General features: G+C 39.1%; 3 protein-coding genes across 19 annotated transcripts in view; all 3 read left to right on the top strand.

Moving 5' to 3' along the window:
* The window catches only part of myo9aa (myosin IXAa), an 84,116-nt gene extending 74,150 nt beyond the window's left edge, over positions 1–9,966 (top strand). For 6 of the 7 annotated variants that reach the window (XM_046033325.1, XM_046033327.1, XM_046033326.1 and 3 more), the window contains 18 exons: positions 50–143; positions 380–595; positions 1,576–1,673; positions 1,811–1,938; positions 2,131–2,351; positions 2,551–2,667; positions 2,865–3,053; positions 3,335–3,385; positions 3,631–3,742; positions 4,597–4,658; positions 4,910–5,102; positions 5,226–5,354; positions 5,490–5,595; positions 5,684–5,815; positions 6,432–6,555; positions 7,768–7,976; positions 8,099–8,241; positions 8,365–9,966. In XM_046033325.1, the coding sequence (XP_045889281.1) occupies positions 50–143; positions 380–595; positions 1,576–1,673; positions 1,811–1,938; positions 2,131–2,351; positions 2,551–2,667; positions 2,865–3,053; positions 3,335–3,385; positions 3,631–3,742; positions 4,597–4,658; positions 4,910–5,102; positions 5,226–5,354; positions 5,490–5,595; positions 5,684–5,815; positions 6,432–6,555; positions 7,768–7,976; positions 8,099–8,241; positions 8,365–8,864 (2,824 nt within the window). In that variant the 3' untranslated portion in view covers positions 8,865–9,966. The remainder of the gene's footprint in view (positions 1–49; positions 144–379; positions 596–1,575; positions 1,674–1,810; positions 1,939–2,130; positions 2,352–2,550; positions 2,668–2,864; positions 3,054–3,334; positions 3,386–3,630; positions 3,743–4,596; positions 4,659–4,909; positions 5,103–5,225; positions 5,355–5,489; positions 5,596–5,683; positions 5,816–6,431; positions 6,556–7,767; positions 7,977–8,098; positions 8,242–8,364) is intronic. The other variant, XM_046033328.1, reaches the window with a different exon arrangement.
* neo1a (neogenin 1a) overlaps positions 1–24,227 on the top strand; it is a 629,602-nt gene that overhangs the window by 396,948 nt on the left and 208,427 nt on the right. The window lies entirely within an intron of this gene.
* Positions 11,508–24,146, top strand: LOC123959358 (secretory carrier-associated membrane protein 2-like). Its single transcript, XM_046033356.1, has 9 exons — positions 11,508–11,693; positions 12,326–12,403; positions 12,500–12,586; positions 13,167–13,296; positions 17,121–17,249; positions 18,497–18,656; positions 19,613–19,714; positions 20,811–20,928; positions 22,443–24,146. Exons 1-9 carry the CDS (start codon positions 11,529–11,531, stop codon positions 22,596–22,598), a joined length of 1,125 nt encoding a protein of 374 aa, XP_045889312.1. The 5' UTR covers positions 11,508–11,528; the 3' UTR covers positions 22,599–24,146.

Genomic DNA, 24,227 nt, shown 5'->3' with positions numbered 1-24,227 from the left:
TTGCATTCATTACATAGATAACATTTTGTATTTATGTTGTATTTTTCAGGTTAGACAGTGATGCTGTCACTAAAGAAACACCTTTAGCCGTTGCCAGAGAAGGACCCTCACCGGTGGTCACCAAGCCTTCTAAAGGAACAAATGTAAGCAATCTCTCCTTTTATCTTCGAGGAAAATAGACATACCGCATGTGTTTTCAAGTTTGCAGGAGTGCTTTTTGTGTTGTGAATTAATTAATGATTCTTGGAAGGATATCTCCCAATCTTAGACTAAAAACAACACAGCTGACCAACATGAAGAACAAAAAGCACTGAAGCTTTTCTACAGATTTTCAAAGGCACCATTTAAACATGCTGTTATCACTTCTGGTAAACTCCAGGTTGGCAGAGCAGGCCAAAAAAAGAAAGCCAGAATGGCACGGACACGCTCCGACTTCCTCACCCGCTCCCCCATCCACTCAGTTGGGGGCGATTCAGATGAGGATGATTATGAAGGCGACAGCCCCCTCAGCCCCCGCCATTACACTCTACCCCTCTCCAAACAGAGCTCCACGGAGGTGGGCTTAGGAGAGTCCTGTTTCAGTGACTCAGACATGGTAACAGGCGCCATCCAAGCCGACAGTGGCCCTCTCTACGTTTGTTAAAGTGTGACTTCTCTTTGACATTTCTAACCCCCTCACCAGAAAGAGCATATAGATCTTGATCACACCTCTGACTGAAACTTCTGTTTTTCTAAAAGTGTGTGAGTGGAAGACCTTTCAAAGATATTTCAAGGCAGGTATTTCAAAGACATTTTGAAATACCTGCTGAAATGATGTTGTGTAATAAAACACTACCCTTCCAATAAAATATCAGAAGTACTGGGATTTTATGTATAATGCAAATATTCCTCTCATTTAAAGACATTAACTCAAGGCTGTCAATCAACCAATAAATCCAATACTTTATTGGTTTGACGACTCCTCCTGAATTCATTATCAACAGTGAATATTTATTTGACTTTACGCATCATGATAGATGCAGGGCAATTTTTGAAATGTGTTTTCCCTTAAAACAAATGTGCCTTTAACATAGTAGCTTTTCTAACATGATTTGGCTTCTCTTTCTCTCACAGCTGTGGCATTTCACCTTGATTTCTCCTTATTTGCATGTCACTTTGTTATATTTTCTGTCTTTACACGTAGCACTAGTCACAAGTCAAGCCTTGGGAATCCTTGAAAAAAGATGAAGAAAGTCAAGAGTGACTTTCTTTTCTTCACCACTTTACAAACTCCTACTGTCTTTTAATGATTCCTTTCTTTGTTGTTCAGTTGTTCCTTGTTGAAGAATGTAGTTTTACTTCAAAAGTATTATGTTTGGTGTTATGTATTTGTAACATGATGATCATAGCATTTACAGATACTTGACTGAACTGTGGTAAAAATTTACAGTTTAACTGGTGCAGCTCCAGTGATGTGATGCTGCCATCTACTGGCTTGAACTAGTCCTCAGATCATAATATACTTTACCACATGGAAAGCCTTTTCTTTGGTTTTGCCAAGTCTTTAACAAGCTGTCCAACCTGGTGTTGTTTCAGCTTGCAGGCTCTGAGGAGCAAAAGAAGATGCACAAAGCCATGTCGTCAGGAGATTTGGGCAAAGTGGACTCATTGCGCAAGAACTCACAAGATGGAAGGTTGGTTTTACGTTATCATAATCTTTTCTATAAGTTTTTGCCTTAATGAAAATTGTTAAGGACTGTTTTGGTACTTGTAAGTTAAAGCTATTTATATTTTCATTGGTAATCAAAGAATGTTTCTCAATTTTGTCCAGGGTTCGTAAGATGCGTTTCTGGGGCAAGAACAAGTATGGGGATAAGAAGACATCCAGAGAAAAGCTGATCTGTGGGGCTGATTCCCTGGATGGAGACTACGGAGACACTGGGCCATTGCTGGGAGATGGTGTGTCATCCAAAATCCAAAACACATTAATTTTAAGGACTTGTCATATAATCAATTACACAATAGCAGATGTTGGACGCTATTAATACTGTTATTTTCGAAATCTTTGAATGCAGCTGAACTTCCTTTGTTTTAATCTAGTGTCACTCCCACCGAAGTGTCACTGAATAGAATTCTCTTTCACACTTTCAGGTCAGGAAAACATGTCTCCCCCCTGCAGTCCTGATCTGATGTTGGATCGCGGGTTGAGAGACTTGAAGGAGAACAAGGAGCCGTCTCCCAAGGTGAAACGAAGGCGTAGTGTTAAAATCACTAGTGTGGCTCTAGAACCTGCTCAGTGGCAGAACGACGCGCTGCAGATCCTCACCTGCACCAGCGACTACAGGAGCATGAACGACTTCCTAATGAAGAAGGTACAACATACTCTCTGTTATTCTTTTGATACAAATAGGTGAAGATCATTATATGGCTTGTAGGTGTACTTCAACATCTAAAACACAATACAGTTTTGAACTTAAGTGTTTTTCATTATTTATGTCTGAACTTACAGATGTGTTCAGAGCTACAGTTAGTCTATATTCATGCTAATATGATTCTGGTGTAATATTTTAGATCAACGACTTGGACACAGAGGACAGTAAGAAGGACACCATGGTTGACGTTGTGTTTAAAAAGGCTCTGAAGGAATTCCGTCTAAACATCTTCAACTCTTACTCCACAGCGCTTGCTGTAAGTGCTGTCAACACTGTTTATCATTTAAATCTGAAAAATATTCTTTAAAATTATAGCCACCATCTATATATATCACTCCTGAAATCCTTCCTCAAACAAAAGCGTAAGTCAAAGTACAACATTTCAATAGTTAGACTAGCTCTTTTATACTTGAACATTATTTCCTAAGATAATGCTCTTCCTTTCCTCCCTAGATGGACGATGGTAAGAGTATCCGCTACAAAGACCTCTACGCTCTGTTTGAGCAAATCTTGGAGAAGACCATGCGACAGGAGCAGAGGGACTGGAGAGAGTCTCCTGTCACAGTGTGGGTCAACACCTTTAAAGTTTTCCTGGACGAATTCATGACTGAGTACAAACCTCTGGATAGCACATTCAGCAAGGTAAAGACACAGAACAGCCTCCTAACTGCTCAGGAAAATGAACTGTTAAAGCACATTTTGTGCTTCTTTATATTAGTTAGGTTTTGGGGTAACATTAAAGACATACATGGGCATTAATTATTGTGGATCTGATAAGAAATTTGGTTAATGATTTTATTATGTATAATGTAAGTAAAGTTTTTACAAACTTTACAGACTTTTCTACAGTGACATATTAATAAATACTAAAACATATCTTTTGTTCTGTTTTGTCTTTTTTTTTTTCTTTTTTTTTACTACAGCAAGTACCTAAACCTGAACGCAAAAAACGTAGGAAGAAGGACACAGACATTGTAAGTCTCTCTTCATTCTCATCATTACAAAGTACATGATCTTGACTATAACAAAAGAAAAGCAACACTTTGCCCTCACAGCTAGTCCTCTACACCTCCATATCCTATTTGTAATAACAAGGTGTAAATTAACCAGTGACAAAAATATAGAAAAGGCCATTAAGATAAAAGTAAAACATAACATACATATAAAGGAAACATGCAGATGAACTCTAAATGAACCGGTGCTCTGTTGCTCTCTGCAGGTGGAGGAGCATAATGGCCACATCTTCAAGTCCACCCAGTACAGCATCCCTACATACTGTGAATATTGCTCATCACTCATCTGGATGATGGATCGTGCCTGCGTGTGCAAATGTGAGTATGCATGCAAAATATCCCACTTCAGCAGACATTGAGAATATCGGGGTTTCATACAGTATCTAAGAATTCTAGTCTTAGAATATTTTTATATTCTTATAATACTTTTTTTAAAACAGTTTTGAAGGCCATATATGGGAGCGTTGGAAGTAGTATTATTAAAATATGTCAGTGCTGAAATAATTTATTGTAATTAATTAATTAATCATCAACAAATTGAGTAATTCGTTTAGTCAGGACAAATTGGCAGTTCCAGTTTCTTAAATGTAAAGTTTTGCTGCTGTTCTGTTTAAATTCAAAATAGACATCTGGCAGTGTCACCTTGGGCTCTGGGAACTCGTGATTCTTTTACTTTCTGACAATTTCAGTTCAGTTTATAGACCAAATGATCAATTGGTTAATTCACAAAACAATCAACAGATGAAAATACTTAAGTAAGTTGCAGCCCTAAAATATACAGTATGTGATGCTAAAAAAAAAGCTAATACATCACCTTATTTTCACACAGAGATTCACATGAACTTGTACTCAGACACACACACACACACCACACAGCTGTGTTCAGTCTGGCCTCAGAGAGCGAGCCCCGCCCTCCCTCCCCCTTAGTCCTAATCAGATTGTTTTCAACTGGACTCATGGGGTCTGGGATTCTGTCTCTCCAGAGATTTCTCCACACAGTTTGTCCTTTATCCGCACAGGATGTTTTCTTCATGCCAGCCAGTACTGCTTTGGTCTCTTAAGCGATAACATTATTTTCTTTTTTACCAAACTTTGCTGAATAATGAGGAGGCACTGCCTTTCTGTAGATAATGGAAATGACCTATTTGATTTCTCTGGCTGTGTTTATCCAGTGTGTCGGTACGCCTGCCACAGAAAGTGCTGCCAGAAAACGACCACCAAATGCAGCAAGAAGGTGAGTCTGCCATATTGTGCACCCGCACAACAATGTCCCATGACATTCATTTTGTTACAGTGGGTTTGTATACTGTAGCTAGTTATTTCTCCAACCTTACACACAGGCGGTTATTGTTCTTAAAAGAGAATATTGGGGAGGTTTTTTGGAACACAGCCAATTTTTGTAAGCAAGTCTTTGTTTCTGTGTAGATGTGTCTGCATGCAAACACAACATGACTATGAGTATATTATATTTGTGTTTGTAAACAGTTTGATCCAGAGCTTTCCTCCAGGCAGTTCGGAGTGGAAGTTTCACGTCTGACTAATGACGAGAGGACAGTGCCCCTGGTAGTGGAGAAGCTTATCAACTACATTGAAATGCATGGCCTCTACACTGAAGGAATATACAGAAAATCTGGCTCCACCAACAAAATAAAGGAACTGAAGCTGGGACTTGACACAGGTAACTTTAGCCATAGATCATATCTACCTGGCATTTACAGCTGAGAAACATGGCTGTGAAAGGATTGGCTGTGATTACTAAGTCTTAGTTTGGTTTGTCTTAATTCTCCTTGTGACGATACAGATGTGGACAGCATGAATCTGGACGACTACAACATCCATGTTATTGCTAGTGTTTTCAAGCAGTGGCTGAGAGACCTGCCTAATCCTCTGATGACATTTGAGCTGTATGAGGAGTTTATACGTGCCATGGGTAAGTGAGCAGCATCATGTATCTAACTCCATTATGTTTTCCAGTGCTTGAAAATCCCACTGGTGATTTTGCAGAAGATATATTTGTTTGCTTTGACCGTAAACGGTGATTTGTCTTGTGGAAACACCTCCCCAGGTTTGCAAGATAAAAAGGAAACTATCAGAGGGGTGTATTCAGTTATTGACCAGCTAAGCAGAACTCACCTAAACACTCTGGAACGCCTCATATTTCATCTTGTCAGGTAATACAAAAATCTGTTTGGAGTAGGATGAATAACTGCTTTATTTTCTTCCTGATATACTGTTCTAATACTAAATTCATGCTTTTAGGATTGCCTTGCAAGAGGATACAAACCGTATGTCAGCTAATGCCTTGGCTATAGTTTTTGCTCCCTGTATCCTGCGCTGTCCTGACACCATTGATCCACTGCAGAGTGTCCAGGACATAGGCAAGACCACAGCGTAAGAATATACTTCATCTACTATATACTACTAGAATATACTTATACTACTATCCCATCATTGTGGTGCAAACATTGGAGTGGATCTAATGTTACATTTCATGTTTCATGTGAGAACAATTAACAAAACTCTTCAAATCTATCGATGTAATTTAGCAACATTTATTCAGCCAGCAAAAGTACAATTTGGACAGATTTTTGTCAGGGAAGAAGAGGTGATGCTCAACAAGCAAACACGTCAGTCAGAACAAAAGTCAATTGAAGTTGTTCTCAGGTTGTTTTTCAGTGCATCACAACAGCCTTATGTCGTTCGTGTCTAAATAATAATTATATTATTATTACAATACAATAATGTTAAATTTGGCTTGCCTTGCTGCAGATTTTCCCAGAAAATGGTTGAAAAATTTAATGGGTTAGAGGCATGAATTAGTTTTCTCTTTCCAAAGGGGGGTTTGATTAAAAAAAATGTAAAATATGAAGCACAAACTGTACTGTATAGATAAAACTGTGTAGAATTAAGAAGAATTAACTTAATATGAACTTATAATTTTGCTGCGGCATTGTTATATATTTCTAGTCCTTCTGAGGTGGTTTTGTTTCTTGCTCTCCATCCATAGGTGTGTAGAACTTATCATTTGTGAACAGATGAATAAGTACAAGATACGACTAAAGGACATCAGTAGCCTGGAGTTTGCTGAAAATAAGGCGAAGTGCAGGCTGACCTTTATTCGACGGTCAATGGTAAGATCAAATAATGTGACTAATCCCACTGTCATATGAATCACGTATTAACAGTAACTGCTAAATATTCCTGACTGAGCCATCCTAAAAACTCCTTCAGTGCTATACCTTCCCCGATTTCTTCCTTTGTAAGCTGTTTTTCTCCTCTCTAGATTTTCCTCCCTAACCTGTTCTTTCCTTTACCCAGAAACCTGTACTAATAGCTGTTAGATTTATGAGCATAGTGCGCACTATGGTATGTATACACACACCATGGATTGCATCCCCAAACCATCATCCAGTGGTGATGTTGTTGTGGTACCAGTCACTGCACAGTCTCATCTCTTCAAATATTAACATCCGTCTTCTCCATCCCAAAAGCATGAGTCATCACTTCACTTCGTCTCTGCTTCTGCTTTTTTCCTTTTTTTTTTTTTTGTCAGACTGTATCCTTTAAAATGTCTCCTGTGGGTGAAAGTAAGGTCATTATCCAACCATGCAACTGTTTCTAATAAGAGTTACATTATGTTATTATGTGGAGTATGAAACATACAAACTGAATATTTTCAGCTTATTCTATGAGAAAAAAAATTCTTACATCAGTATCTCACTCTCATAAGAAATCTAAAATAGGAAATTGGAAAATGTGGGTTTTTTGTCATTACTGTCTCTGGATAAATTGTGTGAGATCATAATTAACAGGATTTTTTCATGAACCATTGGAGGAATCTCATTGTACATTTTCCTTGTAAATATCACACGACAGTGATATAGTTAACTTTAGTTTCACTTGTAAAAGCTGAGAGAGGATTCCTACTGAAACGTATACAGACAGCATCTGCCACTTGGCTAGAAGAAGCTAGACCTTCATACTGCACATTAAAACTGACTTTTATGAACCTGGCATTACTGATTCTTATTCTTTTTGCTTCTCAATTTTGCTCTAAGCAGCCAAATGCAGCTAAAAAGGTAAAGTTTGTGTAATATTTTGCTGTATCTATCTGGGTTTAATTAGTTTTTTAGTACTGCTGTAATGTTTTTAAACCTGGCCGGTCATTTCATTTGGTTCAGTCACTGCATGTACGAGTGAGTAACTGCTTGCTAAACGTGGTGAAATTGTGCTGTATATGACAGCATGACCATTTTGATTAAGTGCTGGTCAGCTGCTTTCTTTTATGAAGCACAAATGTAATATTCACATTAGTGAGAAGACCACATCTGCTTGTCTCCTAGGGAAAAGGCAATGCAAAGCGACTAAGCTACCACACACCCTCGCCTCCAGTTAGTCCACGGCTGCCATCTGTGGCTGACGTTGTGATAGAAGTGAGTGATGTTGAAGAGGCGGCGAACTTGTTTCCTGAAATCTCAGAGCATCAGCAGGCAGCCATGCAGCAGGAAGAGAGAGTGTTAACAGAGCAAATCGAGAACCTGCAGAAAGAGAAGTAAACACAGTCACTGCACTTAAATTTTCTGAAAATGTTACATGATCTATAAATTACTTGAAATTCAAAGGCCAATATACATGTACTGTTAGCTGTGTCTCATCACAATTTTGCTTGTGCAGAGAGGAGTTAACTTTTGAGATGCTGACTCTGGAGCCACGAGCATCAGATGATGAGACCCTGGAGTCAGAGGCCTCTATTGGTACAGCTGACAGCTCTGAAAACCTCAATGTGGACTCTGAGGGAACCATTTCTGACTTCTCTGGTATGTCATTATGCAGGGAATCATCACCAACTCACCTTTCAGTTTGCAATTTTGAATGTATAATTAGTGAGAACAAATGGAGTGGGGAATAAATTAAAAACTTAGCTTGTCCTTCCCTTGCAGAAAGAGGTCCAGTGTTGACTTCCCCCTGGCCTCGGAGAGCTGACGTGAAGAGCCCCCGACGCCGCCCTCTCCGCCGGCAGCCTGACTCCCTGGACTCTGTGGACTCTTGCTCCAGTGTTTCCTCCTACTCCTCCTCATCACACTTCCACCCATCGTCCTCTAGCTCCTCTGCCACCACACGCCGCTTTCGTTTTCACACCAAGTCTCCCTCTTTAGGCTCAAGTCCAGCCCAGCCCCAGGCACAGGCTCTCAATGCATCTCAGGCCTCCCGATCCGACAGTATAGACAGTAGCCCAACAGGAGATCTGGAAGGCGCGCATGATGAAAGGCCCCAGTTTACAAGTCGAGGCACCTTCAATCCAGAGAAGGGCAAACAGAAACTGAAGGGGGCCAAACAGTCATCCCTGAGGCACTCCAGAGATGGCGATGGTCATGGCAGGGACCCTCCAGACATACCACAGCAGCGGGTATTGTATGGCAGCAATGAATTCATGGTATGAAGGACACTGGGACACCAAAGCACTCCCTACTTAACTCCTTGGCAGGCATATACGTTCTCAATGGGAGGAAACGCAATGGCGACTAATCTATACTTCTCAAAGCACTCTTGCTTAGCCTTTCTTTGTTCTGCAAAGAAGTGTCCCTAAGTGCCGTATACAGTGTTCCCACCCCCAGAGGGAGAGATACTTGGCAGAGGGACAGAAATCAGTGGAAGGGCTCCACTTCTGTGGACTAAACTGCCACCCATGCTCTCACAGTGCCTTGGCAGCTCTTTACTCAGCGCCGAGAGGAGACGCACTGAGCAGGAGGACAGAGAAAAGGGAATGTTGGAAAATGCCGAAGACCACTCAGCATCAGGGAATGTTACAGAGCTGGAAAGCTGAAGCAGTGTACTACAGTAAATAAGAAGAAATCAGGCAACATCATGCGTTAGAGATGTTATGGTGAACTTAAAGCTCACAATTATTAGCTGCTTTATGAGTTTACAGTTCATAACAATCAGTGTAAGCAATGGTTGCTCTGTTACTGCAAATTTGTTTCCCTTATTTAATGAATTTTATTGTCACAGAAATTCTTTATAGCATATGATATACAGTTATAAATACTGTACAAAGCCGGAACACCAGCCTCTGCTGGGTAGTTGAAGTCAAATATTTATCTGTTTTTTGTTTTGTTTGAGTATCTTGGACAGAGATGTACGGATTTGGGCAATGGATGATTTATGTGTGTGTGTGTGTGTGGTGCGTGTGCCAAGCGCTCATGCGTGAGTGTATGTGTGAGAAAGAGAAAAGTACTTTATGTTTTTTTAAGTTTGTGCTGCTTTTTTCCCCTTACAAGGGAAACATCGCCATCAAAGGGACCAAGAAAGCTGGTGTGCATTCCAGCCAAGGGGATCCCAGCTCTGTAAAGAATGTGTCGGATGTGTATAAAATCCCTGCATTCACTGCTTAACAGCCATAAAACAATTGTAATGTACAGTTCATATGTACAGTATAGTGAACAAATGACATTCTATTCTTGAAATCTATTGTTACCCCCACCATCCCCATCTCCTGTCTCTAAAGTGTTTGCTCAATAGCAACCAAGAACATAAAATCAAAATGGCTCCTGTCTTTATTAATGAGAATGTTTTTCACGGTGTCTATTATTAAGTCATTTGATGAAACACTTAACACTTTATAATTATTGGGGCTTTTGCATCAATGTCAAAGTACTGTAGATGACATACTTGAAATATATACATACTAGGATAACAATGGGTTTTCACGTTACAGTGTTATTGCCTGGATTGCTGTACATGTGTATATGTCCCCTTCAAGGAAATGACATACAACTTAACCGGTTTCTTCCTCTTGGGAGAACAGGTAATGTACAATATGCTTTTTTCACTGTTATTGGCCTTTTCTACATGTGTTCATCCTTCATATGCAACTCCTATCAACAGTTATTTTATTGTTGAACTTAGAAGAGCAGGAGTTCCTCAACCCAGGGGTCATTTCATTCATTTTTATTGTCTAAGAAATTATAATCCATGGTTGGGTGGCCATTTTAAACCTATTGAACTCCTCCTGAGATACTGCTATTGAAAGTCTGCTTACCTCTTATGTAGTCTAATAAGAGGTAAGCTTATTAGACTACACTACTATTATTATTTACTACTACTGTACTATTATTTGCAATGTCCATTTGTTTCATCACCTTTGGATATCACAATCAAAGTGCCCTTCCATAAACAGATAGTAGTTGTGCAGCATGTGCAACAGATAAAAGGGACACAATGAAATTTTATGTATTGTCATAACTCTTATGTACCATGTCTTTGCTATCTAAACATGTATCAGCATGTAGCTTGGTTAGTATTAATAGTTTATTTATACAGCACTTTTCAAGCAAGAGTCAAGTGCTTTACAAGGCTAAAAGACAACACAGGCGGTGGCGTCAAAGTAGCAATACCACAATGTGGAAATACTGTTACAAGTAAAAGTTATTAAAATGTTTGTCAGCATAAAAATATACTTAAATTACCAAATGTAACTAACCCTAAATATAACCCTAATTATAAATACTGCTAGGTAGCTTAATCCACAAAAATAAAACATAATTTATTAGTTGACCATTTTTGTGTTAATCTGATTCTGCAAAGTAACTAGTAACAGCTGTCAAAATAAAAGTAGGTGTGAAAAGTACAACATTTGCTTCTAAAATGTATTAAGCATTAAATAAGATGAAATGCCCAATACGCAAGACAAGTACAAGTATCTCAACTTGAGCCTACATCCCACCACTGCTACATGGGATGAAAGCAGCAAACAGTTGAACGTAGTGAATTAATAAAATCCACATCCAAACGAGTTAATATGACATGGCAATAATATGACTATATGAATAATATAATATTTTTATTTTCCTAGTTAACTCGGGTTTGTTCAGTCGTAACGTCACCTACAATTCCGACAGCACCTAAATGCAACTCAAGACTAGCGCAAAAAGCTGTTTGTTTACCACAATAGACTCGATCGCATTTAAAGACGGACGTGAAGTGGACTGAAGTCAGACTGTCACGAGAACTGCACATTTGAAACCAATTGACATTATTTCTAAAAATAAAGGTAGGCTAATTGATTAGAAATGACTTCGGGACAGCCTCCGGTGACGATCGACGCATGCGCAAGGGCCCAGTGTCAGAGCAGCACCATCAGAGGAACAGCAGCCAACACCGGGGAGACGGGAGCTGTGGTGTTTATTTAATACAAGATAAACTTTTCTCCACAATGTCGGGATTTGACAGCAACCCCTTCGCTGACCCAGTGGACGTAAATCCTTTCCAGGTGAGGCTGTTGTTTTGTTTTCTATGTGCGAACTGTGCTCTTAGAAGCATTTTCGTGTTTAGACTGAAAGAGATATGCTGCACCAGAAACCTGTTTGGTTGGTTGTTGGGTTTGGCCTCAGCGTTTCCTGGCTAAGAATCGGCACAATTATAGAAGGATTTCACGTTGTAGTCCAGTTATAGGTTAAGACTATTTATAAAGACTATCTGCAAAAGAGCGTATTTACGCTGTACGTGGGTTGTTAACTCACCTGCGCAGGTAAGCAGAGCTACGAACAGGTGCCTGCTGCTGGCTCGTCTTTAACGCGCCATTGATGGGAATCAACAGGTAGATTTCGAAAAACCGCACCTTGTTGCTTTAGTCAGTAGGTTGTGTGTTTTTTGGTGTGATTATCACATCTCAGTGTTTTTAAATCATATAGCTCTGACCTAATAGTAAGGTAAACATGTATTCATACCCTTTTGCTGGCAACCTAAGATATGGTGCTTTAACTGACACAGATGTGGTTTAGGGCCTACAGTCTATTAAAAGTCAGTATGATCTTCCTGGACAGGTTAGGACTCTCACTGCTTACTCCACACAGCTCACCAAATGAAAACAGAAGGGTCATGTTTAATGTCTTTCCCCCCCAGGATGCCTCAATCACACAAGCCACCAAGGGAGTTACTGAAAATGTTGGGGAGTTCAACCCCTTCTCTGCAACTGTAATGGTTAGCTCCCCTCTTTTCACTATATATACATACAGTGTAGTTCATCAGTCATTGAGGGGTTATTTAAAATGCAGTATTGCTTCATTCGTTTCACAGGGAACCCAGTCTGACACGACCATCCCCGTCTCTGCTACCTCCTCTCAACCAGCCATCCTGCAGACCTCTGTGGAGCAGAGCGCACAAGTGAGTCAGACACACACATTTTCAAATAAGGGAAAATTTCACATTTCAGCCATTTTATACATGCGCTGAGATTAACTAACCGGAGTGCATCTGTCTGTTGGGAGTTGACAGTGGCTTTGAATGTCCAAAACAATAGATTAGAACAATAATAATACACATCTGTTTTGAGTTGAGTGAATTATTGTAGCAGCAAGTAGAGCCCGACCAATAATGAATTTCTGAGGCTGATCAGTTTATCCCCAAGTCAGTTTTCACATACAAGGGAAAAGACAAGAACTGCTAAAGTCAATCATAAATACAAAATGGAAATTTACAATGAGAAAATATTACTATTAAAATGAAGAGTGATGTACAGTGTTAACAGTAGTTAGTAGTTAAGAGTCCATCTGAAAATTAGGATAACATTGGTCTGAGGAGCTGGTGTCTTACACAACTGGATTAGGTATGGGGTGGATGTACTGTTGCCTTAGTGTAGTTCATGAACTTCCCATCAAAATGCTATTAGGAAGAAAACTGCAGCAGCGAGTTGTATTACAAGTCTTAACAGTATTAAGAGTGCAACTCTTCCATCACCCACCAGGCAACTGCAGCTGCTGGCCAGGCTAACCTGATCAAACAGCAAGAGGAGCTGGAGAGGAAAGCAGCTGAGCTGGAGCGGAAGGAGCAGGAGCTACAGAACAGGGCCGCAGGCAGAGCGCCGAACACTGGCAGTAAGTTGTTTTATACTTTTAGTTGTAATACACTTAAAATGGCACTCCTTAATGTGAGATCACTTTCAAGTAAGACTTTTATTTTAAATGATTTTATTTTGTCTACAAGTTTAGATTTGATGTTTTTAACTTAATCCTGGTTGCAAACTAATGACTATAGCCAACTTGCTGAACTGTATCCTCCTCAGTATAATTGTTTCAGCAAACTCAGGGTCAGTGGTCGTGGTGGTGGGCTAGTGAGTGCACAGGAGAAATTTTAAATGTCATCAAGTACGCTGTGATGAATTTACCTCACTTGAAGCTCTCACTTTTAAACTAGGTGGCCTACAACCAACCATATTTCTTATAATTTATCGCCCCCAAAACCACTGGGAGGATTTTTATCAGAACTTCCTGAATTTGTATCTTCTCTTGTTTTAAATTGTGACAGAATTGTACTTTTAATTAATTGCAATTTTAATATTCATGTTAATGACCACACCAGTGTTCATGCAAATAACTTTTTGAATATTTCCACTTCTTTTGATTTTAAGCAACATGTCTATGGGCAAACAAATAACCGTGGTCATACACTGGACTGGTTGAATTGACTGTGGAATTAGTGGATATGACCATATCTGACCACAAATGTGTAGTTTTTAACTGTGAATCCCCCGTTACTCACACTGCGTCACCAAGCTACTTGTGTTCTCGCATCCTTAACAAAGCGTTTCAAATTTTTGCACATTGTTTCAGAGCCAAAGCCAACACCTATCTGATTCCCACATCAATGATCTGGCTGACCATTTCAATCATATTTGCTTATCATCATCAGATACTATTGCTCCTCTAAAGGTTAGACCTAAGCCTACAGTTAGTAAGCAGCCCTGGATACAACTACAAACTACAGCCTTAATAGGGAATGCAGGAAAGCAGAACGCAGATGGAAAAATCCAGTCTCCAAGTCCATTCCCTTTTATTATGAAGGAATCATTATTAAACTACAATAACATGGTTAAGGATGCGAGAACACACTATTTTTCTGAACTCATTACTACACATCAATATAATCCTAGATTTTTATTTAAGACTGTGGATCAGCTGGTAAACCCAGCCCCTCCTTGTGCCTCAGCTGAAAGTAATGATTGTGTCTGGTTTCCGTAAGTACCACAGCACTGAGACTGCCCTGCTTAAAGTCACCAATGACCTTCTGATGAAGGCATGTGGTCAGTCCTAGTACACCTGGATCTTAGTGCTGCATTTGACACTATTGATCACAACATCATGTTGACAGACTGAGGGACTGGGTGGGGATCTCTGGTACTGCTTTAGAATGGCTTTCATCCTACCTGTCAAATAGGAGGTTCTGTCTGTTAATAACTATGTCTCTTCATTTTGTTCATGTATATGAGTGCCTCAGGGGTCGGTCTTGCTAGGATTAAAATTATTCTCCCACAGAAACGCATTTTTCATGGTCGAAACCTCATGAAAATTTGCACACACGTCAGGTCTGATGAAAATTGCAATATTCTGCCGTGATTGGGGTTGGGCGTGGCCAGGGAGCTCAATAGCGCCCCTAAACGTACACTATGTTTTGGACAAAGTTTCTTTGATCTTCATGAGTTTTGGTGGAATTATTGCTCTTATTACAAAGTCCACATTTCTGCTTTTTTTTTTTTTTAATGATATTTTGCTCAACAGGAAGTCAGGCATTTTGCGCTTCCTGCGTCATTATCAATTTTTTTAAAACAGATATTTGAGGCCTTTAGGATGCTCAAAGAGCCACGAAACTTTGCAGCCAGTCTCGAACTGGTAATGTTTCGATTTGATGTCATTGAGGGTTGCACAATGGCTCTATTGCGCCCCCTAAAGCCTTTTAAGCTGTCACATGGCTAGGGATAGTCAAACCCTCACGAGACTTGGCACTCTCCACAGAGGGGTTCTTTTGTGTTGGCTGATACAACCACATATGTGGTTGTGGAAAATTGGCTCAATAGCGGCCCCTACAAAATTTCAAAAAAGCAGCTGTACAAATCTTAAGAAACCGATGATTACTTTTAAAGCTCTTCATGGCCTTTCACCCTGTGACCTTTTAGTCCCATACGCACCACCATGTACCTTGAGATGCTCGAGCAGACGTCTGTTCCAGAGTCTGAAAACTAAAGAGGACAGAGCATTTGCGGTCAGGGCCCCGAGGCTCTGGAACAGCCTGCCCGAGGAAATCGGGGCGGCTAAGTCGGTGAACTCTTCTTCTTCTTAAAACATACTTCTATAAAAGTCTTTCCCGCCTTTATTTGACTTTATTTTATTCTTTATCTATATATATCCTTTACATATATTTTAAATTAACTTTTAACATGTATTTTAGTCTCGAGTGTTTTCTTGCTTTTATTGTGTATTTGTTTTTATGTGTTTATTTGCACTATTTGTAGGAACTTAGCTTGTTTGTTATTTCACCATTTTAATTATACTTCATTCTCCACCTTATTGAATCTGCCCCCCCACCTTATTGAATCTGCCCCCTTCAGTTCTCTTCACACTGACAGATCTAATGCATCTCTCCTGCAAACACGCCAGTGTGCCCCGCTTCTGTCGGTCTCTCCCTGGTAACTTTCTCAGTCAGTAGTAGGCTACGTTGTATAAAGTCGCCAAAAAAAACCATAACTTGTCTTCTGGAATTTTCCTCTCGCCATTCCATTCACAGCTAACCCAGCTGCGCCGCGTGTTAGCCTTTCAAAACAAAAAATGTGGTAGCTAACGAATTACATCTGCACTATTGTGTTCACTGTCGCTTTATCTGGTCCATACTTCTAAAATATCCACCGTGTTGTGACTTGTAACGTAATGACTCTGTGTTTCTCTGAAAAATGCTACAATGTGTCTCCTAATATACCTGGGCGGCCCACCAAGTAAAGTGTATGTGTGGGGAAACACTGACTGAACAGTTGTTTTTTTACAAGTCAGGTGTTTAACAGTGTCGACCAGCACGGTCTTCATGTTGTTAGAGACTTTGTGAGTAGATGGCTGCGTGCAGACGCACAGGCAGGGGTGGGTTTGCGTGGTGAGGGAGAGAGAGGAGCAAATGCTGGCAGGACTTTAAAATATATCTGTAAGTACTTTATACCGATATACCGCCCAGCCCCATCTCCCACAGAAAACACTGCTCTGAACTGCCTGAAAACAGCTTGTTTGTAGTCCAGCCATTTCCCTTTCATCCCTGTGACGTCTCATCAGAATGCTCGCTTAGCAGCTAGTCCAACATGCCCTCAAAACACGGGTGGAAAAACACTCAGCTACTGCAGCACACAGTGACAAGACGTCCGCTTGCTGCCTCTACTCTCCCTTCCAAACACTAGCTACCCTCCAGGCAGTCAATGGACATAAAGTTGTTACTGTGATGTAGAGACAGAGCTTTGATAAAACTTTATGGGTGAAAGATACATTTGTTACAAATTAATAACTCGGCACTCTGAAACTCTTGCTCCAGTTCATGTTGCTAAGCTAGTAAGGGGATATACAGCTGAACCGAAGCAGTGTTAATCAGTTTCTCATGACCCGCCCTAATCTGCTTCTGATTGGCTAGTAGTCCTTAACTAGGAACTGTGCATGTGCAACTCCCAAAAAAGATCTTGCAGAAGCAAGATGCATCGATCCATAGCTAAAACAAAGCGTTCCAGTCACAGGGTGAAAAGAGGAGTTGCAGCAATGTGCAGTATGACAAAAAATATGGTGTGTTTTGAAAATGAAACCATGTAAACCTGTTCTGGTAGGATTTTGAACCTGAAAATGAGCATAATATGACCTCTTTAAGAAATGACCAGCTGTGAATATTTCTGTCTTGGCAGCTAAAGAGAACAACTGGCCACCTCTTCCCACGTTCTTTCCTGTGAAGCCCTGCTTCTATCAGGACTTTGAGGAGGACATCCCTGAGGAGTACCGCAGGATCTGCAGGAGAATGTACTACCTGTGGATGCGTACGTATCCATGTGTGCAGTATTTGCTCAATATTTCAATCGAGGGTTTCCGCTATGTACATTTTGCAGCGGCAGCCCACCTCAAAATAGATTTTTAGCCAAAATTTAATAATTTGATTCCAGTTCTCACACACACATCAACTGAGATGACGCAATAACTACCACAGTACGGGCTTTTCGCCATCTCGTCCATTATACCTTTCACTTCCTGCCTCAACCTGAATTTCAAGCGTCATTGCAATCATGTGACTGCAAACAATGTATTGCATTGCTCCTAGCTAATCATGATTCAGTGAGCGAGTGAGTTTTATCTACAGCTAATAGAGAGGAATCACATCTAAAAATGGCAGGAGATAGCAAAAGCATCACATTTTGTGCAGCTGTACTGTACTATAAGAATTCATCTTTACATAGTAATCAAGTACATGTGCACCTGTTTAGCCAATACATTTATGATAATCCTTCATTAATCAGTTCAACAATGTTTATTTACTGGGATCATACATATTTATCGGCAATATATTGTTTTTTATTCAAGTCCTTCCAAGTTTTCTCTACATATATTATGAGTCTGGGCTCACGTGGATATGAACTGCAACTTGACTGGCGAGAGCATACAACTACAGGGTGGTAATTCTGTTTTTACATATGAAGGAGTCATTGATCCATAAGATAGTATGATTGACATCTGATGGTTTTGTATGTTAAAAAGCCTCCATTTTAAAACTGGATATTATCCCTGTAGACTGTAGAGCCACAAATGCCATCTTCACGTCCTGATTTTTCACTTTACAAACGATTTATGATGTACAACATAATATCCCTAGTTTGCTGTGTGATACTGATTAATTCATAGGCTATCTGACAACCCTGACAGTTTGAATTATGTACAATATTTAATATCACAGTTATATGAATCATTTTTAATATTTGAGGATAGGATTTCGCAGAATATGCATTGGAACTTTTTGTGGAACGTACTTTGGTCCAGTCCCATCACACGTCCTGCACATAATTAATGTCTGTCACACATTATTGATCAAGGATGAAATTAATGAAAACATCACTCCCATCTATTAGTTCCTCTAAAAGAGTACCAAAAATGGTTTACTAGAAAAATACAGCTCTATTTTTGTAGTTATTCAAAAAGAGTGGTGCTTTTGTCCTTAGGTTGTTGTTGTTTTCTTTGATTGTCACTGTTGCACCTCCCTCAGTCTAGCTCACAAGTTTCCTGTGTGTCTCCCCAGTCCACAGTGCCACTCTCTTCCTCAACGTGCTGGCCTGCCTGGCTTACTTCACTGCAGACCCTCAATACGGCGTTGACTTTGGTCTGTCCATCCTCTGGTTCCTCCTCTTCACCCCTGTGTCCTTCATCTGTTGGTACAGGCCCATCTACAAGGCCTTCAGGTACTCTGTTATACTTGCCTTGTGTTGATATTGAAGTATCTTTGATCTCAATCCTTTACAGGACTGGATGGAACTGTTTTCTTGTACAAACAGTAGAAATAGGGACACATGTAGATGAACTAGTTTCTTTTTTTCAAACTTTCATAAACACCCTCATCCTCTAACTCAGCCAGAGGGCTTAGAGGAAGGAAATGGGAGCCACTCTGTACTTGAATTGAAAAGATTTGAAAATGTTAATATCAGATTTTTCTTGCTTACAGTTCAGTGCATTATTAGTGGGTTATTAGATTTTTTTATTTATTTTTTTTCCTCAAGTGTTCTCCCCAAGACTATTATTAGAAGAGGAGAAGCATCTGAAACAGCCTTAATATCTGCAAAATCAAGTTTCTGTAAAGTTTTACGGCCTCTTATTTTGTTTCCTTGTTCTGAGAGAAACCGCACTATTTTGTTTACTTATATGTATTGTAACTATGGCTGAACAATATGCAAAAAATATATTGTGCTTATTTTAACAGACATGGCAATACTAGTCACGATTATAGTGGGAATGGTAGTTTTTGCATTTCATTTTCACTGAAAAAAACAAATAATGATGATGGGATTTTTCAAACAAGCATGTTCCCTTACATCTGGAGAATATGTGGCAAATATGTAGTACCACAATACTTGTTGTGACATATTTTACCTTTTTATCAAAAAATTACAGCTCCTGAGATTTGTATAATGCACTTGGCCTTATTGCAATCATGATAATATTTTGAGTAATTGTTCAGCCCTAGTTGAAACACAAGTCTTTAATTGGAGGTTTCAAATTGGTCGATGATGTCTTTACTAATTTTTTGTGACTTGCACATGTGTAACATCTATATCTAATAGTCTGGCAGCAAACAAACCTCTTCTTTAATAATTTAATCTTTAATAACGTGTCCTTTGTGTTGTCTTTTATTTCTCCCTAGGTCTGACAGCTCCCTCAGCTTCTTTTTCTTCTTTTTCATCTTTTTCTTTCAAGTGTCAGTGTACATCATCCAGAGTGTAGGGATCCCAAAATGGGGAAACAGGTCAGTAGAAACTTTTTTTCAACTGAATAATCATCTGCATGTTGGGTGAAAGACTGAATGTGTGGTGTAAATGCATGAGACAGTTGTTCATTGCTAACAAACGTTTCTATTTTCATTAGTAAGAATAAGCCCGTTCACTCTGCTTTGGGTAGATTCATAGATAGATTCATGTGGGTATGCATGGATCAGTGTGTTTCTTCATTCACTATGTGTTTGTGTGTGTGTGTGTGTGTGTATTCTTTCCCTGTATCTCCTCTCTTGCATCTTTTTGACAGATTCCTGCTGCCCTAACTTGTCTGGGTTGCTGCTTTGTAAGTGTGGGACTTCTCTTTGGGTTTCTTTTCTATATCATGTAATATATTAGGCTTTTAAGTTTTTCATCATTCACCTGAAACGTCATGCTTTCCCATTGGTCCCTAGGGCAGGTTTCCAGGGTTCCTACGCAATTTCAGTTCTTTTAATTGCATACATAGCATCACAAAAAAACAAATATTAAGGTTGTCTGAACATTTGAGTAGTGCAGTGATGTTATCGTCGTTTCTGTGGTTAAAGTGAATAAAAAGACTGCACAGACACCATGAAAATGTAAAAATTTTACTTTTTAAAAAAAAAAATTATAAAAGACTATAAAATATGGGAGAATTATAATGTAATATTATTTATTCAATATGTTAAGATAAAATAATACAAGTATAGATTGCACAGGTTAGTTTACTTCCTCTGTGGGCAACAGGTGTTTGACAGCGGACCAACTTTCTGATTTGTATGAGCGACAGTAACCAGCTACAACCTTCTGGCAATTATTTGGCAACATAATTGCATGCATAGTCAGAATGTAACACACTTGTGTTATAAACATCTAGCTATTTGTACTCCGATGTCATATATGGTCTGAGAAATCTGGAAAAGTGGAATTTTTGAAATGTAAAATGTGTAGGAACCCTGAGGTTAGGATGTTGGCATTAAAAATAATAAAGTTACTGAATTAAAGAGCAATGAGTCAAGAAAGTATGTTGTATACTTTACTCACTCACTGTAGAGGATATGTGAAATGACACATGGTTATTTGTTTGTATGTCTCTGTTGTTGTTGACAGTGGATGGATCGCATCCATCAGCATGATCCGCAGTAACTTGGCTGTAGCTGTGGTTATGATGGTGGTGGCTGTTTTTTTCACTGTAAACGCTGTCCTGGCTGTCATCCTACTGAAAATGGTATGTTAATGTAAAATTTTTACATCCGTCTTTACAAAAAGGAATATTTAACCATGTGACAGTTTGTACTTTGCAGTCAAGTGTAATATACCATGTGTCTCTGGGTAAGTTACATAACCCTAATTTTGCTACTTCAAAGTAAATTGCAGTCTACACATACTTTGTTGCAGTATAATTAAAGATAGCAGTGCCTTATAATCAATTGAAGTTGCCCAAAGTAGAAAGCTGAACATGGTGCTACATAGATGTATGTGTATAGATATTCTCATTGTGGCTTCATATTATTTATTTTCACTCCAACTCAGTGAGGGTGCATGCAGATCAAAGAGAGAAACATAACAAGAAAAGCTAAAATTGTGGTGACAAGAACTTTGAATAGCAACTGCAATGAAAGGGCAACCAAGACATCACTGGGAATATAAGATTTAAAAACTGCTTAGTGTTTATAAAGGTTAAAAACACTAAGCAGGTCAGAAAGCTGAGCCTACAAACAATTTATTTGGTAAGAGAACCAAAACATGGAACAATACAGTGGATTGAGATGTGGGTAAATAATGTAAAATTTGTCCTCTAGACAATGACCTGCGGCCAGTGTATGAAGACTCATGAATTTTTGTGTAATGTTATCATTTTCTTGAAAAGAAAAATCCTGAATCTGCACTAGGGCTAACGATTTGGGGAAAAATCTAATTGCGATTTTTCTGCCAGATATTGCGATTATGATTAGATTTGTAAAAAAAAATTTGTCTATTTTTCTTAGACTTTTGTCTAAGTCTATTTTTGAAAGAAGTCACGTCAAGCAGCACAGAGCAGATGAACCAGGCAGGATGTCAGACACAGAACGGCATAGAGAATCCGGTCGATTTTCAAAATAAAACACCCTTTGCAGACTCACGATCATACTTCAACAATAAACACAGTTAAAACAGGCAAAAAAGAAACAATTTAACTATGTAGCCTACTTCACCATAGTAGAAGCACAAAAATCAAGGACAACTGAACAAATAAGCAAAATCTGAACAAGTCGTCAAAATCAGACCGGCAAAACGCTCTTATTCTGAAATGTTCCATGTGGCTATGTAACGGTAGCCTGCAGAGAGCGGAACAGGCTCACAGAGAACTGTTATCCGTAGCTGAAGCACACAAAATGACAAATTAACATTAACCTCTACATTCCTGTAAAATTCATGCAAAACGCCTATTCAAGGCATACCCAAAGTAAATTGAATGTAGTTCTTGAACCATTTGGAATATTCTTCTTTGAAAGATAACATTTTGTTTTGAGATATCCTCCTAACTATTTGGCTGGGTCTGAAAACATAAGCACCTTGGCAGACGTAACTGTAAAGGAACCAGTTAACACTATTTTCAGTTTACTCGGCCATGCCTCAATTTGGAAATCCTTCAAATGTGCAGGTTAATAATGAGAGCTGACAAATTTTTCAGATGTGATTTGTCATTTGATCTAATAAACTTGTCACTGCCCGATCTGTGTTCATTTTCCCATCCCCCAGGTCCACTCTAAGTACAGAAGGACAGGTGCCAGCTTCACCAAAGCCCAGCAGGAGTTCTCCCATGGAGTCATTACCAACCCAACCGTCCAGACTGCTGCAGCAAGTGCTGCTACATCTGCTGCCCAGGGTGCCTTTGGCAGGAGCCAGGGAAATTAGACTGTTTCCCACATCCTGAGTGCCTCAGGCCAGTCTCTTTTTTGACCAGTATACGTGACTAACCATGTCCCAACATTCTTCAATGGGTAGGGGATGAGAGTTTGATTATTTAAAGAAAAGGGCCAGAAAACAAATAATTTATGACGAGGGGAGTTGTCTCTCCAGCAGATCAGCCGAGCGAGGTGTTATTCTTGGAAATGTAGGAAATCACAAACTGAAATTGAATAAAACAAGGCCAAAAAGAAGTGTGGGTGAGTGCATATGACAAAAAATTATTTGGCAACACCTCAACAAAAACATAACTCCTGGAATGGATTTAACATAGACGAAAGATGTAGACATGAGTGTCTGCAGTGCACCACTGAACAGGGCTGGGATTTAAAGAAAAAAGGTACATTTATTTAAATCCTGTCGTTAAAGACGCTGGTAGAAGTATTAGTATTTTTCTATCTCACTTTTGATGTATAAATAACATACTGGGGCCTCAAAAATAAACTCTATGCTTGACATAAGAATGTTTTACCATCAGTGAATGATGGATCCACATAATGTATTTATACATATTTTTGTCATTACAGCAGCATGTAGAGCGTTACAGGGTAACCAGTCTATCATTCTGCCTTCTATAAACAGTTAATATATACAGTATACTTTGAACTACTAAGTTCTGATAGTTTTCTAGTTAGTTTGCTCTCAGGCAATCAGACTGGATGCCCTATAAACACAGATGCATCCTGCTACATCTTACACTACTGATGAACACAGTTGCTGTTTTAATTTTGTTGTCTTGTATATAATACTGTATAGGATAAGCTGATGATTAATGAAGGTGATGGGATGAAGGTTTTCTTTCTGTTTTAATCAGTTTACTGATATAAATGAAGTGAGACAAAAAGCTCTTCTGAGGGCAAATGAAGATGAGGTATAACTGGGATTGCACATTTTAATTCAAGTTAAGATTACCATTATATTTTCTCTCATAATGTAGTATGGAGCCTGCTGTGATTAAAATGAAATGCGGGGTGCAGGTTTATTTAATATAACATTACTGACGTAGTATAGAATTAGAAAAAGTGCATTAATGAGCTGAAAGAACACAGTATGTTTCTGTCAATTATCCATTCTTTTGACTTAGATCCCTAGGGAATATCCTGCAGACAAGTCATGTGTTTGTGAATAGATGCAGATAGTTTTTATTTCTAGCTGCACCTACTTGTTAGGTATTAGCATTTTCATGTTTTACTTGTGAATATATACATGGTGTCCAATTCTAATCATATGTTACAATCACTTTGTGTAGGTGTAACTTCAATGCCTTTAAGCAGATGTAACATACCAATTTTTGTGTGGGGATTTAAGCACAAGGCTGATGGTTATTAGTGTTTTTGTCTGTCTTTATGGAGAAATTTGGTTTATGGTAAAGTTTGATGATCAGAAGGTGTGTTGTACATATTGGTGACTTATTTAAAACATTTTTGCTGAAAGGGTATTTGTTGGAAATTGGTTCTCAGTCTTAACATCAAATAAACTTTTATTTTCTCTTGAAAATTTCTATCATGTTTAAGACAGTCTGCAGATGGATTCATACTGTACATACCAAACGTCTTAGCTATATTCAAGGTGGCTCAC

This window comes from Micropterus dolomieu, linkage group LG20 (genome assembly GCF_021292245.1).
Source record: "Micropterus dolomieu isolate WLL.071019.BEF.003 ecotype Adirondacks linkage group LG20, ASM2129224v1, whole genome shotgun sequence".
Lineage (NCBI taxonomy): Eukaryota > Metazoa > Chordata > Actinopteri > Centrarchiformes > Centrarchidae > Micropterus > Micropterus dolomieu.
Note: the sequence above shows the minus strand (reverse complement) of the source record. Positions and strands in the feature narration are given on the sequence as shown.